Source organism: Nematolebias whitei, chromosome 14 (genome assembly GCF_014905685.2).
Source record: "Nematolebias whitei isolate Nwh7 chromosome 14, NemWhi1, whole genome shotgun sequence".
Classification (NCBI taxonomy): domain Eukaryota; kingdom Metazoa; phylum Chordata; class Actinopteri; order Cyprinodontiformes; family Rivulidae; genus Nematolebias; species Nematolebias whitei.
In genome coordinates, this window is record NC_056511.1 from 16707767 (window position 1) to 16731493 (window position 23727).

Consider the following 23727-nt stretch of genomic DNA (forward strand, 5'->3'; position numbering starts at 1 on the left):
TATATATATACACACACATATATATATACACATATGTGTGTACATATATATTTGTGTGTGTGTGTATAAATATATATATATATACATATATATTTATACACATGTACATACACACATACATACATACATACACACAACTTCAAAATAACATAAATTCTCAACCTGTACTGAAAACAGTTTCTGCGTCTCAGCGCCACCAGCTGGTGAGAGGTGGTGACGTCAATTTGAACCCCGCCCACTGGAACCGGTACTGAAAGCATAATGGAAACACAACCTGTACCGTACCGAGTAGAGTAGAGCCGTGCTGTACCGGCCCGTACCGGTACTAATGGAAAAGGGGCATTAGTGTGTTATACAAATCTACGTTTGAAGAACTCTGTTTATTTTGTACATATTGTGCCATAGTACAGAGTGTTAAAATTACAACTCATGCTCATCATTGCTATTTTTCTAGTCCTGTAAGTTTAGTTACTATAACATTATTTATGTTGATTTTATCTTTATTTTTTGCAGCTTACTGCAGTCAATGACAAAATGGCAGAATACACAAACACTCCTGGAGCTTCGTCACACAACGCAGCGTTAATGCACACCTTACAGAGACACAGAGACATTTTACAGGTACTTGTGGCTTCATCTTCACTTTGTAAAGAGCTTCACTGCCTAAAAAGTTCTCATACTGTTTTTCGTGCCCCTGCCATGTTTCCTTAGGACTACACTCATGAATTTAACAAAACCAAAAGTAACTTCTTCAGCTTGCGAGAGCGAGAGGACCTGCTGGGCTCTGTTCACAGAGACATTGAGTAAGCATTTTCAGACACAAGCACTATAAAGTACATTATGTACTCTGTGTATTTCAAAATAACAAACATCACTGATGGATAATAAAGAAGTGAAACATTTATAGGTCCACTTTTAAACTTGCTTACCTGGCAAGTCTGAGCTGCTGTTAATAAACATTTTCCTAAAGCATCATTTTCAGCTGTAAATGTTTTTGAGATGACGTTTGTCATAAAGGAGTGTCTCGCTGACAGTAAATGTTGAGTGTGGAGTAATTCTTAAACTTCTCAACTAAAACAAAACCTTTGTTCGGAGAAGTATCTCAGTGATTCTCAGCATCTGAAGGCTACAGCCTAATTTAATCAAATCTGGTTAAAATGGAAATAAATCTTTACCAAGCACTTATTTATTTTGTTTACCCAGGAATTTCTATTTATGACAAAAACGATTATATGCTTAAAAAAGTTTCCAATCTCAAGTTCTGCGTGGACACGGTGCTGATGCACCTTTTTGATAATTTCATCTAACCCAAGTTAAAGCAATCATTTTAATGTGCAAAAGGATACATTTACAGTTGATGTAGTGAATGGAACTAATAGCTGGTAAACTTTCTGGCCCAACAGGCTAATCAAGTGCTCGTTTCAGCGCTTAAAGCTGCACATTTTAATTTTAAAATAAGCAAAAACTTTGAGGTGTACTCACAAACATGCTTGAGAATTCTTGTGAACATTGATTTTCCTAACTGGATATTGTTTTAAAAGTCGTAAGTCTTAACAAATGTTTAAAAAAGTGGGGATTGGGTACCTTTTCTTTTTTCTTTCTCCTCCCCCTCCTCTTTTGATATTTGCTGTGTTAATTGTTTTTGAACTTCTTGACACTCTCCACTCCCTCTTGTCATTTTTTCATCCTCCAATAAGAGGCACCTCCCACCTCCTCCTCACTGCATCTGTTTCTCTCCTCCTCTGGGGGATATCTTCTGTAAGTGCCTTCTACAGTAAATCAAACCACAAGGCTTTCATTCAGCCAGAGCTGAGGGAGAGTGGTTACATGTGGCCTGCAATATGCAAAGAAATGCTACATCATTGGAGGATGAGGAGAGCCAGTCAGACAGAGGAAGAGAGAGATTTTCTGATTCGATGTAGACTAATTACGAAATGTTTGCGATTCAGTTTTAAATATTCCCACAGAGATGAGCACTGAGGTGCGTGCGGTACCAAAGCTGATAATGGATGGTGAATTAAAAAGAAAATGGGAGGAGATGGTGTAAATAAGAGACCGAGGATGATGCTTTGGCTTAATCAGAGAAAGTCACTTTAAAGTTTTAATTCGGGAGAATAAAACAATGAATGAAAGCCTGATGATAAACGTTTTATCATAACTATTTCTGTTAGCAGGGCAGCGTCTATGTATCTCACTGCAGAGCAGCCATTTTCCTTTGTCACCTTGAGCTTAATATATTATTTCAACAGCTGAAAAACACATTAGATTAACTACTTATGCCACTTTTATTTATTCATATATTGAGGTGGTCAAGTCCAGATTAGCTAAACTTCTTGACTTTTGTTAGCATTGATTTTGGAAGAGCTCGATGAGACAAAGGCTGACTTCATCATTGCATCACTGGTGACAAAGTAGCCGTGATGTTTTCACCAGCTTTCCAATGCAATCCGACGTTTATTGTTAGGCACTTTAAAACACTATAGTGAGCTAAACTGCTGTACAGAACAAAATAAGAAATTAAAACCAAGTAAAAAAAAAAAAAAATGAATAAATGCATAAAATCAGATAAAACTATGAGAACTATAAAGCTAAAAATCAAATGAACATTAAATAAAAATTCTCTAATGTCTCTTTCTGCCAGCACAGGTCACATATATGATGAATCTGCTTCGATCGCAGCTCATTTGTTGTTTCTCTGCTCCCTTTTCTTCATCAGGTCCTACAAGAGCAGCTCAGGGGTGAACAACAGAAGGACTGAGCTCTTCCTGAAGGAGCATGAACATCTCAGAAAGTAAGAGCTTTTTTTTTTTTTTTTTAGAAACCCAAAACTAAAATCAATACAGACGTCTTTAAAAATAAACAAGTCACAAAATTATTCCTTGTTTTCATGATGCTTTTGCTCTGCTGCATGCACTCATTTCCAAAAGCCAGGAGCTTAAAATGTGCTTAAAATGGTTTATTTTTACTGACCACTTTTTACGGCTGCGGGCGATGATGTAATTGTTTTTGTGCGTGTGCGCTTTTCAAAATATTTCATGAACAACTGGACACATTTTCATGAAACTCAGAAATTATTAGGTTCAAGTCTACAAATGATAGCTGCTGTAACTCGGTCAGTTTTATGGAGGATGGGCCAAAATTTGGTGTGGTAGTAGCTGAGAGTCATTCCCAACACATACCTCAAGCACAAACATATTGTTTAACATTTCTGCTGAAACTCGGGCATCGTTTCATGCGCACTATGTAGACAGAAGTGCTGTATTTGGACTTGCCCGTTAATTGTTTGATTCAAGTGTTTCAGTCAGACCCGTTTTTCTAGGTGTATATGCCGTGCCAGCTTTATTTAAAACAGCATATTCAACAATCACAGGACAAATATGTTGTTACAACGAACAAAACTCAACAGCAATCACAACACACAATAAAAACCCAAAAAGTAAAGTAAAAGCAAACCCTGGATTAGAATAACAAATGTGTAGCAGCTCAGTGAGGTAGGGCGGGCCATGACCATTTAAAGCTCTAAAAACATAATTATCAAATCTTTAAATGTACAGACAGTCAATGCAGTTTGTCTAAAATGACCCCTGACCTCTGTATAAAGTGCACTAGGTGGCAGGAGAGTTTTACCTGTCTGCTTTGTATCAGCTGTGAAGTTTGGTGGGGGAGTGATAATGGTTGGGGTTTCATCTTCAGGGTTTTGACTAGGCCCTTTATCACCAGCGACGGGACGTCACCAAGACATTTCAGACATTATGACTCCAACTTTGTGGCAGCACTTTGAGTCAGGCCCGTTTGTTTTGACTGGGCCACACAGAACCGTGGCCTCGACCTCATCAAGCACCTTTAGGGGTGTCCAAACGTTTTCATAGGTGGGCCAGAACTGTCTAGATGAAAGGACTCGCGTGCCAGAAAAATGTGAATTTAAGAAAATAAAATAAAAATTTAAAACGTGACCCCCACCCCCATTTTTAAACTCTCAACAACTTGAACAATATTTTGGAGAAAGGTTAAAAAGTTCATTTTAAATTCTTGTAGATCCAGAACATTAGAAGCCTCATAAACATTAACCTTTTTTTATTTTAAGAATTTATTTTATTAGATTTTTGGGTGTCTATTATTTGTGTTCTTGTGCTTGGAACGTTCATTTTCGTTTATTTTCACAGATAAAAGCCTAAAATGAGTAACTGGTTTTTAAAATGGGGGGGTGGAACTTCAATCCCCTGTTTGGACCATGGTTGGCCCAAAAGGGTCATCGAAGATCTGAAAAACCGTCCAGCTGGCAGTCGCTAAAACAGATTCATGGAAGGTTTGAAAAGACACTGATAAAGTTGATCAATCTAGGGCTGCAACTAACGATTATTTCAATAATCGATTCATCAGCCGATTATTTTTTCGATTAATCGATGAATCGGCAAAAAAAAACCACAACGTTTTAATTTCCACCCCTTTATTCCAAAATTGAACATTTGACTGACATAGCAATTCACACAAAAAACAGGTTGCTATTTACTATTCTGTTAGTAAAATATTGAAAAATAAAAAATAAAAGTTAGTCAAATAGCTTAAAAAATAAATGTACACAAAAATATATACAAATGTGTCTTTATACCTGCACAATATGTAGCTACTTTGTAAAATGTGTCATTGAGGGAAGAGTGTAACCTGGATTAAAAGTGTGGATTATTTTAACCTGGATTAAAAGTGTGGATCATTGTAGTGAAGCTTTCGTCTTCAACCATCGACAGAGGCCTCATGTCAGTAACAATCATGTTCAGGATGTTTCAGTGAAGACAGCTGCTGCTGTGGTTTCCATGATGTCTGTCCATCATGAAGGATGTTGTTGTTTGTTGTTGTTTTCTGGAATGAGAGAGTAAATATGTTTTATAGCATAATTTACAGCAACTCAAGAAATGCCTTGTTTCACTTACAGTGTTAGGTTCAGGCAAAAGTAGCTAAAAGAGCAATTAAACACACACACACACACACATATAATACTTAATTACACACATTTGAGTAGATGTAATAAATTACTTTAATTCCTGTTTAAATGCAATTCATCCTGCCATACATGCAGTGTCTTCAGACTTTGCCAGCAAATTAAAAGTTGAAGCTTAATCATTAAATTATTATCTTTGTGTTAGATTTATTTATAAATCACATTTAAACACTGCTTGTTCCAATTAAATTAAATAAAAAGTAACACACGTTCTCTATCACCGCCATTAATCAGATAAACAAACAAACAAACAAACAGCACCTTCAGCTAAAGACAGACTGACGTTACGTTTTCTCTCTTGAAACAGAACAATGTGTTAAATTGTAGAGACTCACCTGCAACACGAGTTGGGAGTGAAACATGTTGTATCAGCTGCAGCTCCTTCCTCCTCCTCGTGACTCCGACATGTTTACGTTTATCTCCGTGGTTCTCTCGTGTCGTGTCGGTGATTTTCAAAGCGACATGCTTCTCATGTTTTATCTTTGTGAAGTTCTCCCACTCTTTGGAGGACTTGGGTCGAACAGTTTTCGCTGCGTCGGTCATTTGTAAAATTTACTTAAATTTCCTTTAAAAACACAGCCTCTGCTCTGCCTCCCCCCTCGCTCTGTTCAACTCGCGCTGCAGTTTTTTTTTTTTAAACTTTATTCAGTCAGTCAGCATTGACAATGAACTGCCCGTGAACAAAACGAAATGGCTCCACAGTGCCGTGAAAGACGCATAATCGCGCGACACAACGAATCGATAACGAAATTCGTTGCCAACGCTTTTAATCATCGATTTTTATCGATTTTATCGATTTGTTGTTGCAGCCCTAGATCAATCAATTATTAAATCGACTAAAATTATTTTATTTGAAAACACTTATATTTAGTAAGGTTTAATTAATATTATCCAAAATTCTACTTTTTGGTAGGTCAGTGAAGGTTTGTTGTAGGATAAAGAGATTAATTATAGTAGGGATGCACGATATTATTGGCATGGTATCGGTATCGGCCGATATTAGCGATAAAGTTAAATATCGGACATCGGACATTCCATCAAATTAACTCACTGATATAAAAAGCTTCTGTTTTAAGTTAATTTTTAATTTAAGAAACGATCAAGTATTAATACACTACTACTTATACGCTTTTGACTTATCGCTTGTGAACAGGTTGAGTTTCGATTTGTGAAAATTTACAAACGTGCACTGTTCGAGTGTTGTCATCGTGTTAGAGAGAGTAAATGTCATGAATAAATTTGACATTAAACATAATCCAAATTGAAGCGTTACATCAGCAGACCAAATTAACAAAGACCATGCAGAATAATGTATTTTAATTTCATAGCAGAGAAAGCTATGTAGTCTCTGTAAGTAGGTCTAGGAAAAAATATCACAATTGGTATCGGTTATCGGCCAAATAAGTTTTAACATATCGGCATATCGGCCAAAAATCCAATATCGTGCATCCCTAAATTCTAGCTAAATATTTGTTTTGTACTTGATATCGCCCATTTTCAGAAGATTGTTTAAATCTGTTTTGCTTATAACCTAAAAATTTAAAGAGTATCACCATTAAATCTTAAGAAGGTCTACATCTGCATCAACCTCTTAAGCCTCGGGGTCAAAATGATACCATTCTTTAACTGCAGTCGTGGGCCGCACAAATTCACTCCAAGAGCCACAAATGGCCCTCGGGCCACGCTTTGGACACGCCATATTAACGTGCATGTATTTGAATACAAAGTCGTACAGTCCCAGGTCTGTCCAAATACTTGTGTCCTTATCGTGAAGTTCTGTAGAAAGAAAAGGTCAAATCTTTGTAATGTGATTTATTTAGTTTAGTTGTGTATTCTCTTCATTCGATTGTGTTTTTAGACGCCTGTGAAAGTGGCGTACAAGCATAAGAAGGAAGAAGTTTCAGGAGCGACATCATCTCCTTTCGGTCTGCTATCATGTCAATAAAGAGACACCGATACCATCTGTGTTCATTTATACATGAATATTTCATGCTCTGTATCGAGATCATTTTCACGAAGGGTCAAAACATTAAGACCTTTTCTGATATACCAGTGTTTCCAGTGAAGAAATAGTTTCACATAAAAGTAAAAAAAAAAGAAGCTTGTGGACTTTCATCTAATGCAGAGATGGCAGAAAATGTGGAGGATTTCAGTGGATAGCTAGTGGGAGAGGTGGACGAACAGATGGAGAAAGTCTAAAGCACGGTATTGATTTCTGGTCTCCAGTGGAGTCTGACAGGATGCACGCCGCTGCCCTCACATGCTCTTTCAGGCCCGGACTGAACGCTTCATTTTTCTGTCCGTGACTTATCTGAGCAGCTAATGGCTGCCTGCAGGAACAGTGCTGTGCGTTAGTGTTCATCCTCTTTCGTCTATATATGCTCAAAACGTTTACTTGCACCTAAAGCAAGTGAGATGGATTTGCTCTCCGCCCCAAAATGTAAATGTGCTCAGAGCAGATAATATTACACACATTAAGTGACGTAAATCGACCAAAGTTTCCCATTAAGGAGCTTTTTCTACTGCGCTGCAGGAATCTGAGAAAGAGCTTTTTTATTGATGAAAGACCCAACAGGATGTGTGGTTTTAGGACTCAAACTTCTTTTTACTGTTTTTATTCATGACACATCATAAGCTGTATAAAATATATTTAAAAATGTAGTTAAAAAGCTTACAGTTCTGACTTTACCGATGACACTCGACTGGATTTATTTATTTTTCCCTCTTTTTCGTCCACAGCTCAGATAGTCTCATCGACCACGCCATAAGGTTGGTTTTATAGCTCAGTCCGTCCTCCTCTTTCTCTTTTCTGTTATTCTCTGGACACAAACGTATCACAAGGAGTCCCAGCTCATTCTGTTAGCCGTGTTTTAGCTTATCAGCTGAAACGGTAAATGCGGTGTAACTTGACTCCACAAATACTTGTCTGTTCTTGCTGCTAATGGTTTATCTCCCTCCAGCATCGCCATGGCTACCAAAGAGAGCATCACATTTCAGCGTGGGATGTTGAAGTCCATTCAGACCAGAGTCACAACTTTGGCCAGTATCCTTTTTAGCACTAAAATCCACTTTCTTTCTTTCCAAACAACTTTCTCTGCGTTTGCTTTAAATTGGAGATTCGCACCAAGTTGTCTTATTTATATTATTGTGTGAACGCTCATGAAGCATTCACACTTTTGTGATCCATTTTTTTCTGTACATTTTTCAACATGTTTCTCATTTTACAGTTTTTGTGCTACTTCAATAAATCATAAATCAAAACATTTAGCTCTTTCAGAACAATCCTGCTTTGACTTTTGGTATTGGAGCAACTTTAGCTTTTTGAAATATTTTGTCTTTTCTGCCGTTTTTTTCTCATAGAAAATGAATTGAGCTCATTTTAATTCCTTCAAATCTTTAGATCAGTTTACAACCTTTTACTGCTCGTTTCACATTTTGTTCTGGTTCAGCTTCTTTCAGCTTACCAGTACAAATTTAAACTTTTATTTTTTCAGCTAATTTCAGCTGTTTTTCCAGCTGTTTTGTGCTCCTGTCAGGATCTTTCTGCAATTTCTACAACATTTTTGTGCTTCTTCTTACTTTTTTAAGCTAATTTCAGCTTGATGTGCTCTTTTCAGCTTATTTCAGCAAGTTTCAGCTTTTTCTACTATTTAGCTGTTTAATGCTAATTTTGTTTTTCCAGCTAATTCCACAATTCTTGCACTCAACTTTTTTTCAGCCTAATTAAGCAAAAATGTGCTCTCTCCACTTGTAATTTCAGCTTCTTTTTCGTTTTTAGCTACTTTTCAGCAGTTTTTTTTTTGTTGCTAATTTCAGCTTTTTTCAGGTAATTTCTTTTTTTGTGCTCATTTCTGCTCTTTTCTGCCTAACTGGGCAAACATGTTCTTTCTGCTTTTTTATGCTAATTTAAGCTTCTAACTTTTCAGCTAGCTTTTTAGCATATTTATCTCCTGTAATTTCAGCTGTTTTCAGATAAATTCAAATTTTCTTGGTAACTTCTGCTACATTCAGTCTAATTAACATCTTTCCGCTAATTTTATCTTGTCATGCTCCTTTCAGCTTTTTTCTCCTATGTCAGCTACTATTTAGCTGTTTTTATTTTTGCTGATTAGAGCTTTTTCAGCTAATTCCACATTTTTTTTTTGCTGATTTCAGCTCTTTTCTCTTCCTTCTCATAGGTTAAACTTCTTTCTGCCTTTTCGGCTACTTTTTAGACGTTTTTTCTAATTTTAGCTTTTTTAGCTGATTTCCTAATTTTTGTGCTCAATTCTGCTTATTTTAATCTGCTTCAACAAATGTGTTCTTTCTGCTTTTATATGATAATTTAGGCTTGTTCTTCCATTTCAGCATGTTGGGTTTTTTTTTAGCTAATTTCAGTTTTTCATCAAGTTCTTCAGCAATAAGCTGCACTGCATTTTTGCAGGATGTGCAATTTCTATAATTGTTTTATTTATTTTGTCATTTTTAATTATTTATATAATCCAACTGAACTGAATCGAGCTTCATCTGGACAGAAGCATCATTAACAATCACTTATTTTATTTATTTTTTATTAACCCTGCAGATGAATTTTCCTCTGCTGCTTTTTTATTTATTTATTTTTTGTCTCTGATTTGCTGCAAAGAGGGAAGGCCTGGCTCAGACCTTAATTATTTTTCCTTCACCACGATCTCCTCACCCCCGCCACCCCCTCAGATCGTTTCCCCGCCATCAACAGCCTCATCCAGAAAATCAATCTGCGCAAGAGGCGGGACTCCTTAATTCTAGGTGTGGTGATCGGCGTCTGCGTCGTTCTCCTGTTGCTCTACACGTTCCACTAACCGGACCAAGACGTTTACATGTTTTTAACGTGTAGTTGCTGCTCAGTTCTTGTAGTTTTACCACGAAGGAAGCGTGAAGATATATTTAACTGGGATACTGTTTCTGTTTTTCTTTTATTCCTATTAAAGGTGATGGTCACGTTCACGTCAGTCATGCTCATTCAAGTTTATTTCAGACATGCAGAGCTATGGCACAGTAAACCAGTCATACAGTATAAATGTATAAAGAGATCAGTGCATACAAGGAGGAACTTGTCCCGTTTGTCACTTATACTGTAAACATAGCAAGGAGTCTGTACAGTCAGCGTGCAAAGCAGGACACCACAGGAGGACAGCAGAAAGACATATTAGATTTAAACGTGTAAACTTGAAAACAAGTGAAGCATCTTCAAACAGCAGCAAAACACCCAAAGAGAGAAATGTATGTTACAGGTTGTTTTTTTAAAGGCTCTCACCACATACAAATCTGATCATTTTTGAGAAAAGGTTGACTTTTTTTTTTTTAAAGCTTTCGATTATACAGTATATATTTTTGTTTGTTTTTTTAGTGGCTGTGAGAGGAAGGAGAAATGTGCATCTGTGCTCCATTACTTCAGTCGACAGGTTCGCCTCCACAGATTTACAGTCCAACACAAAACCTTCACTCCCTGCTCCTCCTTTGACTCCTGAGTTTGTCCATAAAGGGGGAAAAATAAGTTGGACTCTGGATTCTCTCAAGATGGTTTTCATCCCAGATTTTGTGCTTTTTGCATCTTCCAAAAATGACAATCCTCCTCCTCCTCTTTCTTCTGTGCAAATCCGAGCTCCTCTGAAGCAGGAGACTCTTTCCATCCCACAGTTCATGGCCGGTTCTCTGAGGGACAGAGAGAGGAGACATTAACACACAGCCATGCTCGTGTATTTGTTTCATGTTTGTCCTTCATACCTAAAGTATACACTATGAAGATGATCACAGCCACACCCATTGGTATTGACAGAGTGCTGAGCAGCACTGATAGACGCTGGTACTTCCGTGCTCCATCAATGTCTCCTGTGTGGAGAACTGACCTGGACTACCGGGAAAGTGGAAGGAAATGAAACATTAATAATTGATCAGCACCGCAGGAGCAAACCACCTGTGGTGCTTGACAAGCATAAGGACAAATAAGGGTTACAGCTGGGTGCGTAAAGCTCCAACAAACTGATAGTTGATCAAAGCAGCGCTCACCACGAGTGCGTACCACAGGGCGAAGATGTTGAAGGGCGGCGCGGGGCAGAAGCAGGAGAACACGGCCAGCCAGAGGTAGAAGGAGGGCGCGGACCCGGGCGGCACCGGGGAGGACAGCTGGCCCAGGCTGATCCGGGAGGTGGATCTGGGTGGGGCGGACAGCTGCCCGACGGAGCCCGACTTCAGCGGGGACCTGTGGCCGTCCTGCTCCGCGTCCAGGGACCGGACGCTCCCTCTCACGTTCAGGGAGAAGGAGTCGGACGGTTTGAGGTTGGTCTCCCCGGTGGGCTCGGCCATGGCGGTGCTCAGCAGCTTCTCCGTGTCCTGGAAGTCGGTCGGGTTGGAAACTTCTCTGTCGCCGAGGGCGCTTTTCCCAAAGGCGGCATCCGTGTTGATGGCCATCGCTGAGAGATGGGAGTGATCTCTGTCCTGCTGGTGGAGATGCTGAAAAGTCTTCCCTCAGATGTTTCCCTTTGGGGGGTCATCAGATTAAATAATCCACATTCAGAATAGAGTCGAGGCAGTCTTTTTAATTAAGCAGTCTAACTCCATCCAAATGTCTTATTGATGGCCAAGATGTTAATGGTGTCTGAGGCGCTCTGGCGTTCAGCTGCCGGTGACGCACGCCTTGATTTTTTACCCCTCCACCCCCTCCTGTATCATGTAGTAAGGAATTACCGCATCCCTCCTCTCCACAGCACACCCCCAGCACCAGAGCCTCACTTAAGCATCAGGCGAGGCTCGAGCCGAGCTAAAAAACAATTATTAAACCTCTTTTGGAGAGAACACCCGCGGTGGGTAAAAGCTTTCCATTTACGCGCGACGGCAGCAGCTGGATCAGCATTTAGGACGCAGCAGCGAAGAGTGTTTAATGGAGAAAGGGAACACAAAATCTTTCAAAACCCCCCCCCCCCCCCCCCCCACACACACACACACACACCTGCTGACTTAGAAACTCCTGAAAAGTTTGGTCGCTGAGACCATTAACTGATGTTGTCTCGTGAGAAACGCCAGACCAGATGTTTTGGGTTTCTTTGCGTAAAACTCAAGATAACAAGGGTCTTCTGGTCCCTCTGGTTGGCACAAACTTGCATCATCTTTATTTATTTAATCAAAAACTGATATTTTTGAAATGTTGAAGTTGAGGTTTATGGATATGAACAATTAATATCTTACATGTCATAGATAGCTTTTCAAACGATCTCAGATTAGAGAACTAGAATTAAGATTGCGTTAGACCAGACTGAATATTAGTCCAAGTGACATCAGATCTCCAGAATCTCACAACTGTTCATGCAAACAAAAGTCTGGACCTTTTACAGTTACTCTTGATTATTTTGAAGTGCAGCCTGGCAAACCTCTGGTGAAAAAAAAAAAAAACGCCAATATAACAAAATATGACAAAATTACTTTTTAAATCAAGTCCACTCAGACCAACACGTGGTTGCTTGTCAATGCAGTCCAAACCTATCTCATTCCAAAATGCGTCCTACTGTCTTAAAATAAATCTAATCAACACAGTTTTATAGTGGTCCATGCCAGGTATTGCTATACATGCTATTAATTAAACCTTTATGTTACCGTAAGTTTTACAACACACTGTTATTTCAGCAAAAGTATCACAATGTTCTTGCAGGAAGTGCACCAGATGTTTCAGCCAGCTGCAGCTGCTCCTATTTGCACTCATGTTGCAGCAAAATTACTGTCACGTAAAAGTGACAGTGAAATAAAAGTTAAAGGTGTTTCCAGAACCAGTCATTAGCTTGTCCGTCCTATAAATGTCGTTTCTCCTAAATTACCGTAATTTCCGGACTATAAGCTGCTACTTTTTTCACAGGCTTTAAACCCCTCAGCTTATACAATGCTGCAGCTAATTTATGTTTTTTGTTTGTTTGTTTGTTTGTTTTGACCGGCTAACGAACTTCATACAGCCAAAACATTTAGCCTCGTCACACCCGGGCGCTCGCAAGCTGCCCAATACACGTCTCTCTTGTGGGGTGGGTCCTCATGACTCAATGAGACCTGCATAAATAAAGGTTTAAAAGAAAATCTGACCAATGAAATTACCGAACAGATCACAGTGGATCAAAGAAACTTCGAATTACCATAAATCAAACCCGCTCACACTAAAATCTTCAGATCAGTTATTTTGTGCTTCATGCACCTATCATGGAAAACACACGAATAAATAAATCAATTTTAACCAGGCGTGTTGCAGGTGCCGTTCAGGAAAAAAACATTTATTGTATGTATTTAATTAAAAGTTTAAAAAAACCTTTGTGTGTAAATATCTCATGTTACAACGTGAACACCCATGGCTTAGACAAGCATGGCCTATATATGCATCATTTTTTATTTGGTGGGCGTGGCTCATATTCAGGTGCTCTCAATAGTCCAAAAATTACAGTAGGACATTTATTGAGCTATCTACAACAGGTAAGATATTAGTTGTTCATAGAGCCCAACTTCTAAATGTCTAAAATATCCCTTTGACCAAGATAGAAAGTGACGATTGTTGCTCGAGTTATTTGAACTGATCCTAAATGAGATGGTTTGGGGGTGAGTTGGACTTTGGAGTTAAAGAAAAGGAGCCAACAAGGTCTAAAAACACCCTACAGATATGAAGCAGCGTAATATGATGTAAAGAAAACTGCTAAAAAAAATCAAAGCGTAGAAATATTTAGAAAACTGCTAAATGTACATATTTTTCTAACACTTTTCTCTCTAGAACATAAGTTTATGTAATATAGTTTAAGTTTAGATAGTGACATTACAATGTTATAAAAACTGTCAAAGCAAATAAATTCCTGTCGGTGTGTCCAACAGCTCGTTGTGCACACAGATAAAAACTTTATGGATTGAATCAGCGCTTTGTTGAAGGTAACAGAACTCAAGAACCCAAGCAGGCGAACGACTGATTAAGCAACAAATAAAACCAATAATAAAGGATGCTGACACAAATAATAAATAATAAAACTCAGGTTTGATCCAAGATCTGACAAGCACAAAGGAAATGATGCAACAAAATAAGACAGGAAGTCACTGGAATAAGACCATGGAACTACAAATACAGTGAGAACAGAAACCAACAGAAGCTGTAGCAAAACCCCTGCTGGAGACCTCAGCTTTTTAAAACTAATTTATTTAGGTTTTATTTATTATTATTATTATTATTATTACATGCAGATTTTTACAAGCAGCAGCCTCAGTTTAGGAGTTGGACCTCCTGATGTTGAGTTTTAATAATCTAAGTCAGACGTAAATCAGATTTACAGTTATAATCAGTATTTTTAGCAAATAACTTAAGTCACAAGAATATTTGTTGAATAATAAATCAAATTTTACTAATGCTCTAAAACAGTTTGTAAATATTTATCTTTCCTATAGAATTGTGATGTTGCTGATCATCTGCTCGAATGGTTCGGAGCTGCAGTTTTATCTACACTTGGTGCAGAATGACGTGCTGTGTAATTTACAGCAACCTTCTCATCAGATTTTTATCTGTATTTTGCTTTTAAAAGTTAAGGCTTAATGTGATTTCTGACATTTTCTGAGCATTAAACGGTCACTGAACGAGCTTCTAATTGATACAGTAACAGTTTGGATGCTAAAAGGTAAAATTATTACTAACATTCTGTTTTGTGAACGTTAATTTTACTTTGCTGCACATTCCTCAGTAAAAACATGCACGTTTGATGGAGATTTTTCTTTGTTTTCATGCTCTAACAGCAACTTGGTGTGTTTTGAGTTTTCCTCTTACAGCAACTGAAGTTGTTCGGTTCAGCCTTACAGTTGTGGATCTGCTGATAAATGAATTTCAATTATTATTATTTTTTAATTTCAGAGAACATTTTAAAAACATGGTTAATGCTTCTAAGACTTTCCACTATAGGCTGCTGTAGCATCTTTAGGACTCATCAGAACAAATTATGGTGCTTTATATCAATGAAAAATATGTTCATTAGAAATAAAAGTTCAAATGGCCCACCAGATTCATTCTTAAGAGGCACTCTCTTCTACAGTCTGTTTCCTGGAGCATTACGTCATCTGCTGGTGGTTGTAGGAAGCACACCAACTCAGACTACAGGGAAACTTCCTTTGAAACTGTTGGTCAGCGAGAGCAGATTTTATGAATCGTGTTCATTTCTTGGCACAACAAACCACCTCCGCCCAGATTTACAGCTCAAAGACATCGTTAAAGACACTTCTAATCTATTTATCTTATCTTTATTACTTTAAAAAGTACATCACTGGGTGGCATGGTGGCTCTGTTGGTAGAGCTGTTGAAGGGCGTTGGTTCAAATCCCGGCCTTTTGGGTGGAGTTTGCATGTTCTTTCCGTGCATGCGTTTCCTCCCAAAGACCAAAAACATGCATGTTGATTGGTAATTCTGAACTGTCCCCAAGTGAGTGCGTGTCCCTGTGATGGACTGGGGACCTGTCCAGGGTGTTCCCGCCTCTCGCACAGTCATGTGCACCAGAGAACCCCACAACCGGAAAAGGAAGAAGCAGGTAAAAGATAACGGATGAAAGTACGTCATAATTTCATAAATTAACTCTTTCACCGTCAGATGGATCATCTGGTGATTTCACAAGTGAACATGCTGTGAAGGAATTCAGTGAAGCAGCCGAAGACGCCTTCAGGCCCTGCAGAACAGAATATAAAGTTTTTCTCTTCCTCTTAGGTTATGCGTTACTTTTGGCTATTAAAATTTTACAAACTTCTGCTTTGCGTCATTTTGTTTTTTAAAATGGTATTACCAGATTCTTCAGCGTTCAGAACAATTAAGCGTGATCCATTCTTGTTGGCGTTTTAAGACAGGCATGTGTTTTATTGCAGTGTGCACTCGGAACATTTTGTTCTGTGTTGTAAGGAGAGAACAAACAAGCAGATAAACAAGTATTTATTTGTGAGGAAAGGACATCATGTGACCTAAACATACATGAAAGCCGTGTTTAATGTGGTTGACACATGACTAGGAACAGTGACGAGGAAATCCTGTTGAATACAAAAGTCCAGTTTGATTGCAGAGCCTTTATTCCCACCAGTACACATCCTCTTCCTCCTCTTGAGTCATGCAGAGCAGGGCAGACCAGAGCAGTTCTTCAGCTGGCAGCTTTAGCATGTGTAGAGGAACATAAAGCTTGCCAGTGAAGAACTGCTGTGAGTCAGCCATCTGGGGCCACGGGTGAGGGAGCACTGCTCAGACCAGACAGCCGGGAGTGACGCACGGTCCTGCTAATGGCATGCACGGTGACTCCTTCTTCCTGCTTCTGATTTAGTGGTGTGCGGTTCTGCAGGAAGAAGAAGAAGAATAGACGCTTTAGCTTCCTCTGTAAAGTTGCTCCGCAAGAAGCAAGAAGCGTAGGCTCGAGGTGGCCTGCAGCCAGCCGCACACAGACAAAGTGGGCGCAGGCGAGCTGCAGTGAGTTCGATCAGCTGTGAGATATTATGTAAAAATTTATGAAAATCAATTTAAAAAATAAAATGCCCTGAGGAAGTGTCGAAGATTAAAAATCTAATTAGAAGTTGCGCACACACAGAAGAAAATCTTAAATGGCATTTTACTTGTGACTTAAAAAAAAAATCACAAACTGGCCTCTCGAATATTTCAGCTGGTTACCGTGGTTACGGAGCATCACTGAGAGCCAATAAACAGTCTGAACATGTAAAGTGGACATGTGCACATCTCTCAGAAGTGTAAAGAAATATTTGTGAAGTGTTCAGGAGGAGGACGTTGGGGAGTTTCCAGGGAGGAAACCTCTGGTCGATTTGATTAGAATATTTTAAAACTCTGACTCAGAGTTTGGAGCGTCACGTTTACCTGCTCGGGTTTAGTCTGAAGTTTTGCTGCGATAGTAGCAGCACAGAGATCCACATAAGGTAGTAAAGACAGCACTCCTTGAAGCAATCACCAAATTCAGGCTAAAGTTTTACACAAACTTGTGCTGAGAAACGACACATTTATAGCCATTTTGGTCAAACTTTGAACATATTGTGCACAATACCATTAAATGTGTTGAGGATGACTCGGGTTCTACCACATCAAATTTAACTGACTGAGTTCGTGCTACAAATGTTAATCAGTTGTCGAACATCCAGTGAGGATTTCCTGCAAGTTTTATTATAATTCACCGAGTAGTTCACGAGAATATTTTGTAGCGAACACGTGCACAGACAGGCAAAAACATCATCTCCCACTCTTGCCTTTCAGCTGCAGGCGATAAAGAGACAGTACAAGTTTGCTCATTAGTATTCAGCCGTTTTTAATCCTGCATATTTTAAAACCCACTTCAGTTGTCAGGTTATCATCTGAATTAATTTAAAAAAATCATGTAAAATATTACAATCTAAATCTAAAAAGGATAAAATGTTAGTCGAGAACCATTTAGTGCATTTTCACTCCCAATTTATTCATTTTTCTAAAACATACTGGTGTTGAATCAGGAGCTCTTTGTGTAATTCTTCAAACTGAGCACTCTTCAGGGTAATTTTTTAGTACGCAGGATAACGTTCCGCAGCTGAGGCGAGGTCTTCCAGTAACTTTTAATATGTCCACCTTAAAAAAGGGGTGGAGAAATAAAAAGCATTGTTTGCAACAGATTTTAAGATGTAAAAGAATGTAAACGTAACGCACGCTCAAGTCAAATACGCTGAAAGTTTGACAAGCAGCTCCCTGAATCCAAACACACAAAAAAGCCAAAGCAAGTCTGAGTTTTCCCTGCCTTCGGTCAACCAAATGGCGTGCTCGCATGAAGCCGCCGAGCTCCACGCTGCAGTTGGGAGAGCCTCAAGTATTTAGAACTACAAACAAGTCCCAACCAACAGGACGAAAGTTTCACCTCCGTAACGGTTTGATTCAACAAATCTTCACCAGTTCAATTCGGTTTAAACACAAACGTGTTGGTGAGAAATGCTCAGTGCGCACAGAAACGCCTCCCGACTGCTTTATCGACGTGACGAATGTCAGATTTATTTATTTTTATTCCCCTTGAGGTGGTGAGTCAGCAGAGGGCCTGGCTGCATGTGCTGACTTGTACTCGGCACATACCACAAAAAAGATCCATAATCAAATCAGACTCAAACCTACCACTGCTCTGACACACTTTAGTGCACCGATTAAATCAAAGTTTCACATTCAAATATAAAATATGCCATTTCTGATACACCTGCAAGACTTTTTAAATTTTTTTTATTTAATGGTCATGTTCTTTTTAAATGAAAAATTCAACGGTACTTAAACGTGGCCACATAGTCCGTTTGTGACTAATTTAGTCTACCATAACAATAAACCCAACAATAAATTAATCAATATAAACATGTGCACATTTACCTTGCACAACTATCCATCCTGCCATCCTCAGGCTGTGCACCACCCAAATCTGATCAGCTCAAGCACAACAGAACTGGATACTCACTTGTAACAAAACGGAACGCAGCGATTTCACTAAAATGAAAAGATGTTTGCGTTCGTCTGCTGCGAAGTCTGATTTTCTGTCCGAATCCTCTGCTGAAGCGATCGATTGGGATCGATCCATTATAGACGCGCGCTTCGTCAAAGCACATCAGCATAAAAAAATCTAATTAGCATTTCTTAAACATCACGCCCATCGTCCACTGCCTTGTATGTCAAAGGTTTGAACTAAATCTGCCTGTAACCCGTTAGCACGTGTGTTTGGGATGACTCTCAGCTACTACCACACAGAATATTAGCAAAATATCTAAAGGTGAGCGAGTTGTAGCCATGTTTGTGCTTAAGGTTGATTTGCTGCCATGAGAATAAACATCAAAGTTTAAGTTTAGTGGAGGAATGCTTTTCAACTAGATGTTTTTCTGTCATTTAGACATATAGATGCATGATTTTGTTTTTAAACTAAAGTTTGACTTTTAGGCCCAATTTAGACCAGAGCCTACATGTCTATACACTTTAGTAGTCTTTCAAACCAAATAAAATGCTCACTGTGATGATGTCGTGCACCGCACAAGTATAAAAATGCATGCGAGAGCTTTAAATTGATCATTACATACCTGGAAGGACAAGTAAAAGTCTTTTTCTAAATCTAAATTGCCACAAATAAAACAAAAAGGTGCAAATGAATGACAAAAGTTCCTGCGACTACCTTCCTGCATCAGTAATGACGTTTGCTGGGATTTTCTTCTTTTGCTGCCACCCGCTTGGTCACGAACACAGAAGAGCTACGTGGGTGTTGAAAAGTGACACGACGGACTCCTGACCGAGCGTCGGCATGTGACACGACGAGAACGGGAACGTGTTGACACGCTGCAGTTAGGCTTGGAAATTTTCCGTGAGGAGGACACGCAGTACACGCCCTCGAGGCCACCCATGGGACCACTGGGAGCCGTCACGACCTCAAACTGAAACTAAATTAGTTATTTGCTCCGTAATGTTGCACAAACACAAAGTCGGAGTTTTGTTCTTAAAGGCGATCATTGTCGAGCACACTCTTTTCTTGTACCACATCTTTCCCGTCCTCCCCACCTTCTCTCAGTCAGATCAGACTGTCCTGCATTCCTCACATTCCAGCTGTGTATGTTAGAAATTCCATCCGGCTGCGGTGGCCTCGCACCGTCTCCTGCACGCCTTCTTTTTCCATCCCTCCATTCTGAACCCATCCCCTCCCCGTTGACTACATCTGGTCTGGACGAGAGACTTCGCCGTCAGGTTGACCCTGCCCTCCCTCCCATCATTCCCTCTCGTTTTTCCTGTCTGTCCATTTCCTCCGAGAAAATGAGGTGACCAGAGTCCCATGGCGAGCAGAGCGGAGGGTCTTCATGAACTTTTATACAGCAGCAGCGTCAAAGAGATAACGCGAAGTCTAACCCTCAAAAAAGGACTGGATGTGCAGTCTTTGCTGCAGCGAGACAAATAATAGGAAAGGCGCGCAGGATGCATGCCTCAGTGAAAAATAGGAACGTGTAAATGCAAACAAGGAGGAAAACAGACAATTTGGCTCTAGAGGAAGTCGTCTTATAAGCTTGATTCGTTTTGTCTTGAAAACCTAAAATTGTGTTTAATGACGAAATGATGGGCAGCGTGCACCTGGAACAGATGGACATGTTTTTGCATTTTGGGCGAGTCCAGTTGACCTTTTCATGTTTAGCTGCTTTGACAGCGCGATGCTAGCGCCATGAAGCGATTGCACGCGTCAGCAATAAAAACGGCACGGGGAATTAAGTGGAAAAAGAGAAGCACAGATCGGCATATTGCAGCAGCAGTTCTGTTAATGGGAACACGTGATAATTAAATGTTGACACCAGGTAGATTTCATTATGGGTGTGGCCCAGTCGGGAGAGTATTTAGTGCCCCAGATTGGAGTTCGTAACACAGGCTGATGGTTTTAGACTGAAAATGGGGACAGAAAGAGAAAAGGGTGGAGGCCCACAGCGCAGAGAGCCTGCTCACAGTTTGCTAGACTTTAAAGGCTGACTTTAACTCTCGGATCACAAAAAGCAAAAGGGTGTGTGTCGTCTTGAGGAACAGCTGAATGCCATTCTGAATTCCTGTAGACGGAAAATGCTCCATATGAGATCTATCAGCATGTCCTCGAGCAGTCGGTGCCATTTTGTTTGACAGAACTGCATTTCTTCTTTGTGATTTTTTTTCCCATTTAATTCAACCTACATAGCTCATCCTTTCTTGGCCCGTTCTCCCCTGACAGGGCACGCAGTAGGAATTAAAGGGTGGGACCCAAGTTGAGCAAGATGGCCTCACTTCTGCAAACGAACGCAGCACTGAGGAGGTGACTTATTCAGAAGAAAGCAGCACATGTAAGCAAGACGAGCTGCTTTTTAGGGTGAAATCCTGTCGCTGGCATATGATCCTTATTGACAGGAGGGATTATGTCACACTTTGGACCGCAGTGGCACAGATGCAGCTCGTGACAGTCTATGGCGCATTCCTACCGGCACGCTGAACTCTGGCTGCACAATTATGTAAGACAGGCGACACTGATGTAACGTACATAACCGTATGAGCTGCCCTCTGGAATCACTTATGCTAAAACAAATAAATAAAACACTTGTTCAGAAATTTACTTTGCGTTTAAATGTTTCATCTGATGTGGATGTAGAAATTTCAACAGGGAGGACTAAACACCTGCACGAATGATGTTCTGTTGGTTTTTTCCTTCAAAACATCTAAAAACTTATCTCGGACTTTAAGAATTTGGCATCTCTGCCAAAACGACTGCCGCTGGTGTTGCTGCATTTTTGAGAAATGACTCTGCCTTAGTTATCCTGATTTTCACCTATCGCCTACTTGAGCGCAGGCTTGCAACTTGGCCTATCATGAACTCAGCAAATTTTAACAGCTTTGGATGGGAAATACTTTTTGACGAGTTATACGGTTAGAGATCTTCTCATTGCAACATCTTGCTGTGTGGACTTTGAAGCCAGCATTTATCTAGCTGTTAAAAAAGAAAGAAAGAAAAGCATAGCATGTAAAGAATGTCATTAACTTTAAAGTTTTTTTTTCTCTGTGTTGATTAGGACATTAAGTACAGGTGTAAAAAAATTCAAATAAACTTTAGTAGAAATTTCACTGGAAAACAAAAAAAACCCACTCAAATGCAAATTAGCTGCTGTAGCATGAACTGCCCAAATGTCAGATTTCCAGTAAGCCCATATATTCTGTGAGTCCCCCACCCCCACCAGAACCAGTAGGTCTGGAGGCACACAGAGACAGGCCTTCAAGCAGAACTCCTAAAACATCCAATTAAATCCACAAGAATCTGAAAATATATGTTGCTGAAAAACTCCAATCTGACCTGTGGAGGTGGATTTGACTTGAATAAAGTCACGGAAAAGAGCCGCCTGAGAGGCCATTTCCACGCAAACTGGGTCATGAAGGCACCACGGGCTAAGTGGAGCTGACAGGACCGAACACCACAGCAGCACACAGACAGGCTCACCGCCCCCACCTCGAACACCGGCAGGGTCCTCCTCCGAACGGTCCACCGGAGCTCAGCAGTCCGCCTCGCCCCACCACAGCTCGGCCGAGTCCCGGAGCTTCAGCAGGCAGGGTGTGTCAGGGTCTGCGGATTTCTTTAACCTCCCAGCTGGAGGAGAAAAACACTGCTGCCTTTTTTTTTTTAAGAATTAAAAACAACGTTCGACAGAATTCGCGTTTCTGAAGGGTTTTTATCGCCGAAGCAGCGGAGGAGACAGCGCAGGACTTCAGCCCTTTTACACAACTCCTGTCCCGGTCCTCCCTCCTTCTCATATCACACACACCCGGCTTCCCACTCCGATCAGCTGGCAGCGTCATGACGTAGGCATCACGAGAAGCAGACGTCAGAGCCTGCACGGATGTGACGTGCGCGCGCAACGAGGCAGTGTTGGTGTGTTTCTGTTTTACATGTACTGTAAACACAAGAAGTTTACTTTTAGACTGGATACAGCCTACACAACTAGAATTAATGTTTATTTCTTAATTATTATCAGAGTGTGATGTGAGCAATGGTGGGCACAGTTATGCTAATCTGTTAGCAGCAATTTTTTTTAGTTTAGCGAATTAGCATTTTCGCTAACTTTGGAAACCGTTAGCGGAATTAGCTTCGGCTAAAAGTTTTGCTAACTTTAAGTCCGCTAACAAAATTCTTGTTCCTGTCTGTTGTCGTGCTAACTATGTGTACAGTGACAAGATGGTCGCAGCATCAAATGGAAGGAGATGAGGAGTGTGACGCAGACTGACAGTCTTTAAGTGGTTAGCGATTTAGCGTTAGCTTCCGCTAATTTATATACTGGTTTGGCAGTTTAACGTTACCAAAGCTGATTTTTTTTTTTTTTTTTTTTTAGCAGAACATGTGTTAGCAAAGCTAACTTTTTGGTTAGCTGTGCCCACCACCAGTGCTTAATTTGAGCTGGATCTCGCCAGAACAGGAGCCAGGAACTCTTATTTTGACAGGGTGCATTCCAGTTACTGTTTACTTGGATCCAGTAACTCTCAGGCTTACTAATAATAAAGTTATGAACAAATATGACTGCCTTGAATGAGTAAAACTTATATTGGATATGTAAGCTGAAAATAATTACATAAACACTAATTTTAAACACAACAGCCACTTACGAGCTGCCCCTTCACGTAGTATTTCAGCAAGTACCTTTAGAAAGTCTCCACCTCTAAAAGTGGAGGGGGTCAGTGCCCTCAGTCATACACAGGCAGGAGCTTAAAGGTAGCTGCATGAACAGACAGAGGAGGCGCCTGGAGGTTTCCATGGAGTCGGACAACAACGAGCAGGGTCAGTGTCGGGCTTAGAACTATCAAGTGGGGCGGGGGGGTGTAGGATGCTTGACAGAAGCAGAGTGTTTACAAATGTAGGTAACATAGATGTTTTACAACTCGTTAAAATACACCAAAATGCAGGAAATCACACGTCTACTTTATTCAAAATTTTCTGAGAAGGAGCATCCCCTTACCGCCGGCCCGCCCGCTGTTTTTCAGTCAACTTTTATTTATATAGGTTAGTCTCATTGAGCCTGGAGGACTCATTTACAAGAGAGACCTGTTTTTAACAAAGAATGATGACAGCATTTGCTTCTGGTACGTGATTTTGATCAAAAATACGAAATAAAATTAGGCTGTTTAACACTGAAATTAGCACTGTGGCGCAACTGGTAGAGCTGCTGCCTCTCAGTGAGCAGGTCCTTGGTTCAAACCCCGGTCCAGGGGCCTTTCTGGGTGG

At 40.1% G+C, this 23727-nt stretch overlaps 2 protein-coding genes across 2 annotated transcripts in view; one reads left to right on the forward strand and one right to left on the reverse strand.

Moving 5' to 3' along the window:
• Positions 1-9948, forward strand: part of LOC119419970 (Golgi SNAP receptor complex member 1) — a 13992-nt gene extending 4044 nt beyond the window's left edge. The window contains exons 4-9 of the mRNA XM_037687340.1: positions 514-621; positions 712-803; positions 2717-2791; positions 7736-7765; positions 7957-8039; positions 9692-9948. Coding sequence (XP_037543268.1) covers positions 514-621; positions 712-803; positions 2717-2791; positions 7736-7765; positions 7957-8039; positions 9692-9816 — 513 coding nt within the window. The 3' untranslated portion in view covers positions 9817-9948. The remainder of the gene's footprint in view (positions 1-513; positions 622-711; positions 804-2716; positions 2792-7735; positions 7766-7956; positions 8040-9691) is intronic.
• A 365-nt stretch (positions 9949-10313) lies between these two features.
• On the reverse strand, positions 10314-11440 carry LOC119419971 (trafficking regulator of GLUT4 1). The gene is made up of 3 exons (XM_037687341.1): positions 11024-11440; positions 10742-10868; positions 10314-10669 (listed from the first exon to the last, which is right to left on the reverse strand). Exons 1-3 carry the CDS (start codon positions 11423-11425, stop codon positions 10656-10658), a joined length of 543 nt encoding a protein of 180 aa, XP_037543269.1. The 5' UTR covers positions 11426-11440; the 3' UTR covers positions 10314-10655.
• Positions 11441-23727: the final 12287 nt, after the last annotated feature.

Bases quoted from the DNA above. Each gene is read 5' to 3' on its own strand.
- LOC119419971 (XM_037687341.1), bottom strand. From the start codon at position 11,425: ATGGCCATCAACACGGATGCCGCCTTTGGGAAAAGCGCCCTCGGCGAC. The intron at 10,869-11,023 runs GTGAGCGCTGCT...CTTTCCCGGTAG, and splicing joins CCCTGTGGTACGCACTCGTG to TCCAGGTCAGTTCTCCACAC.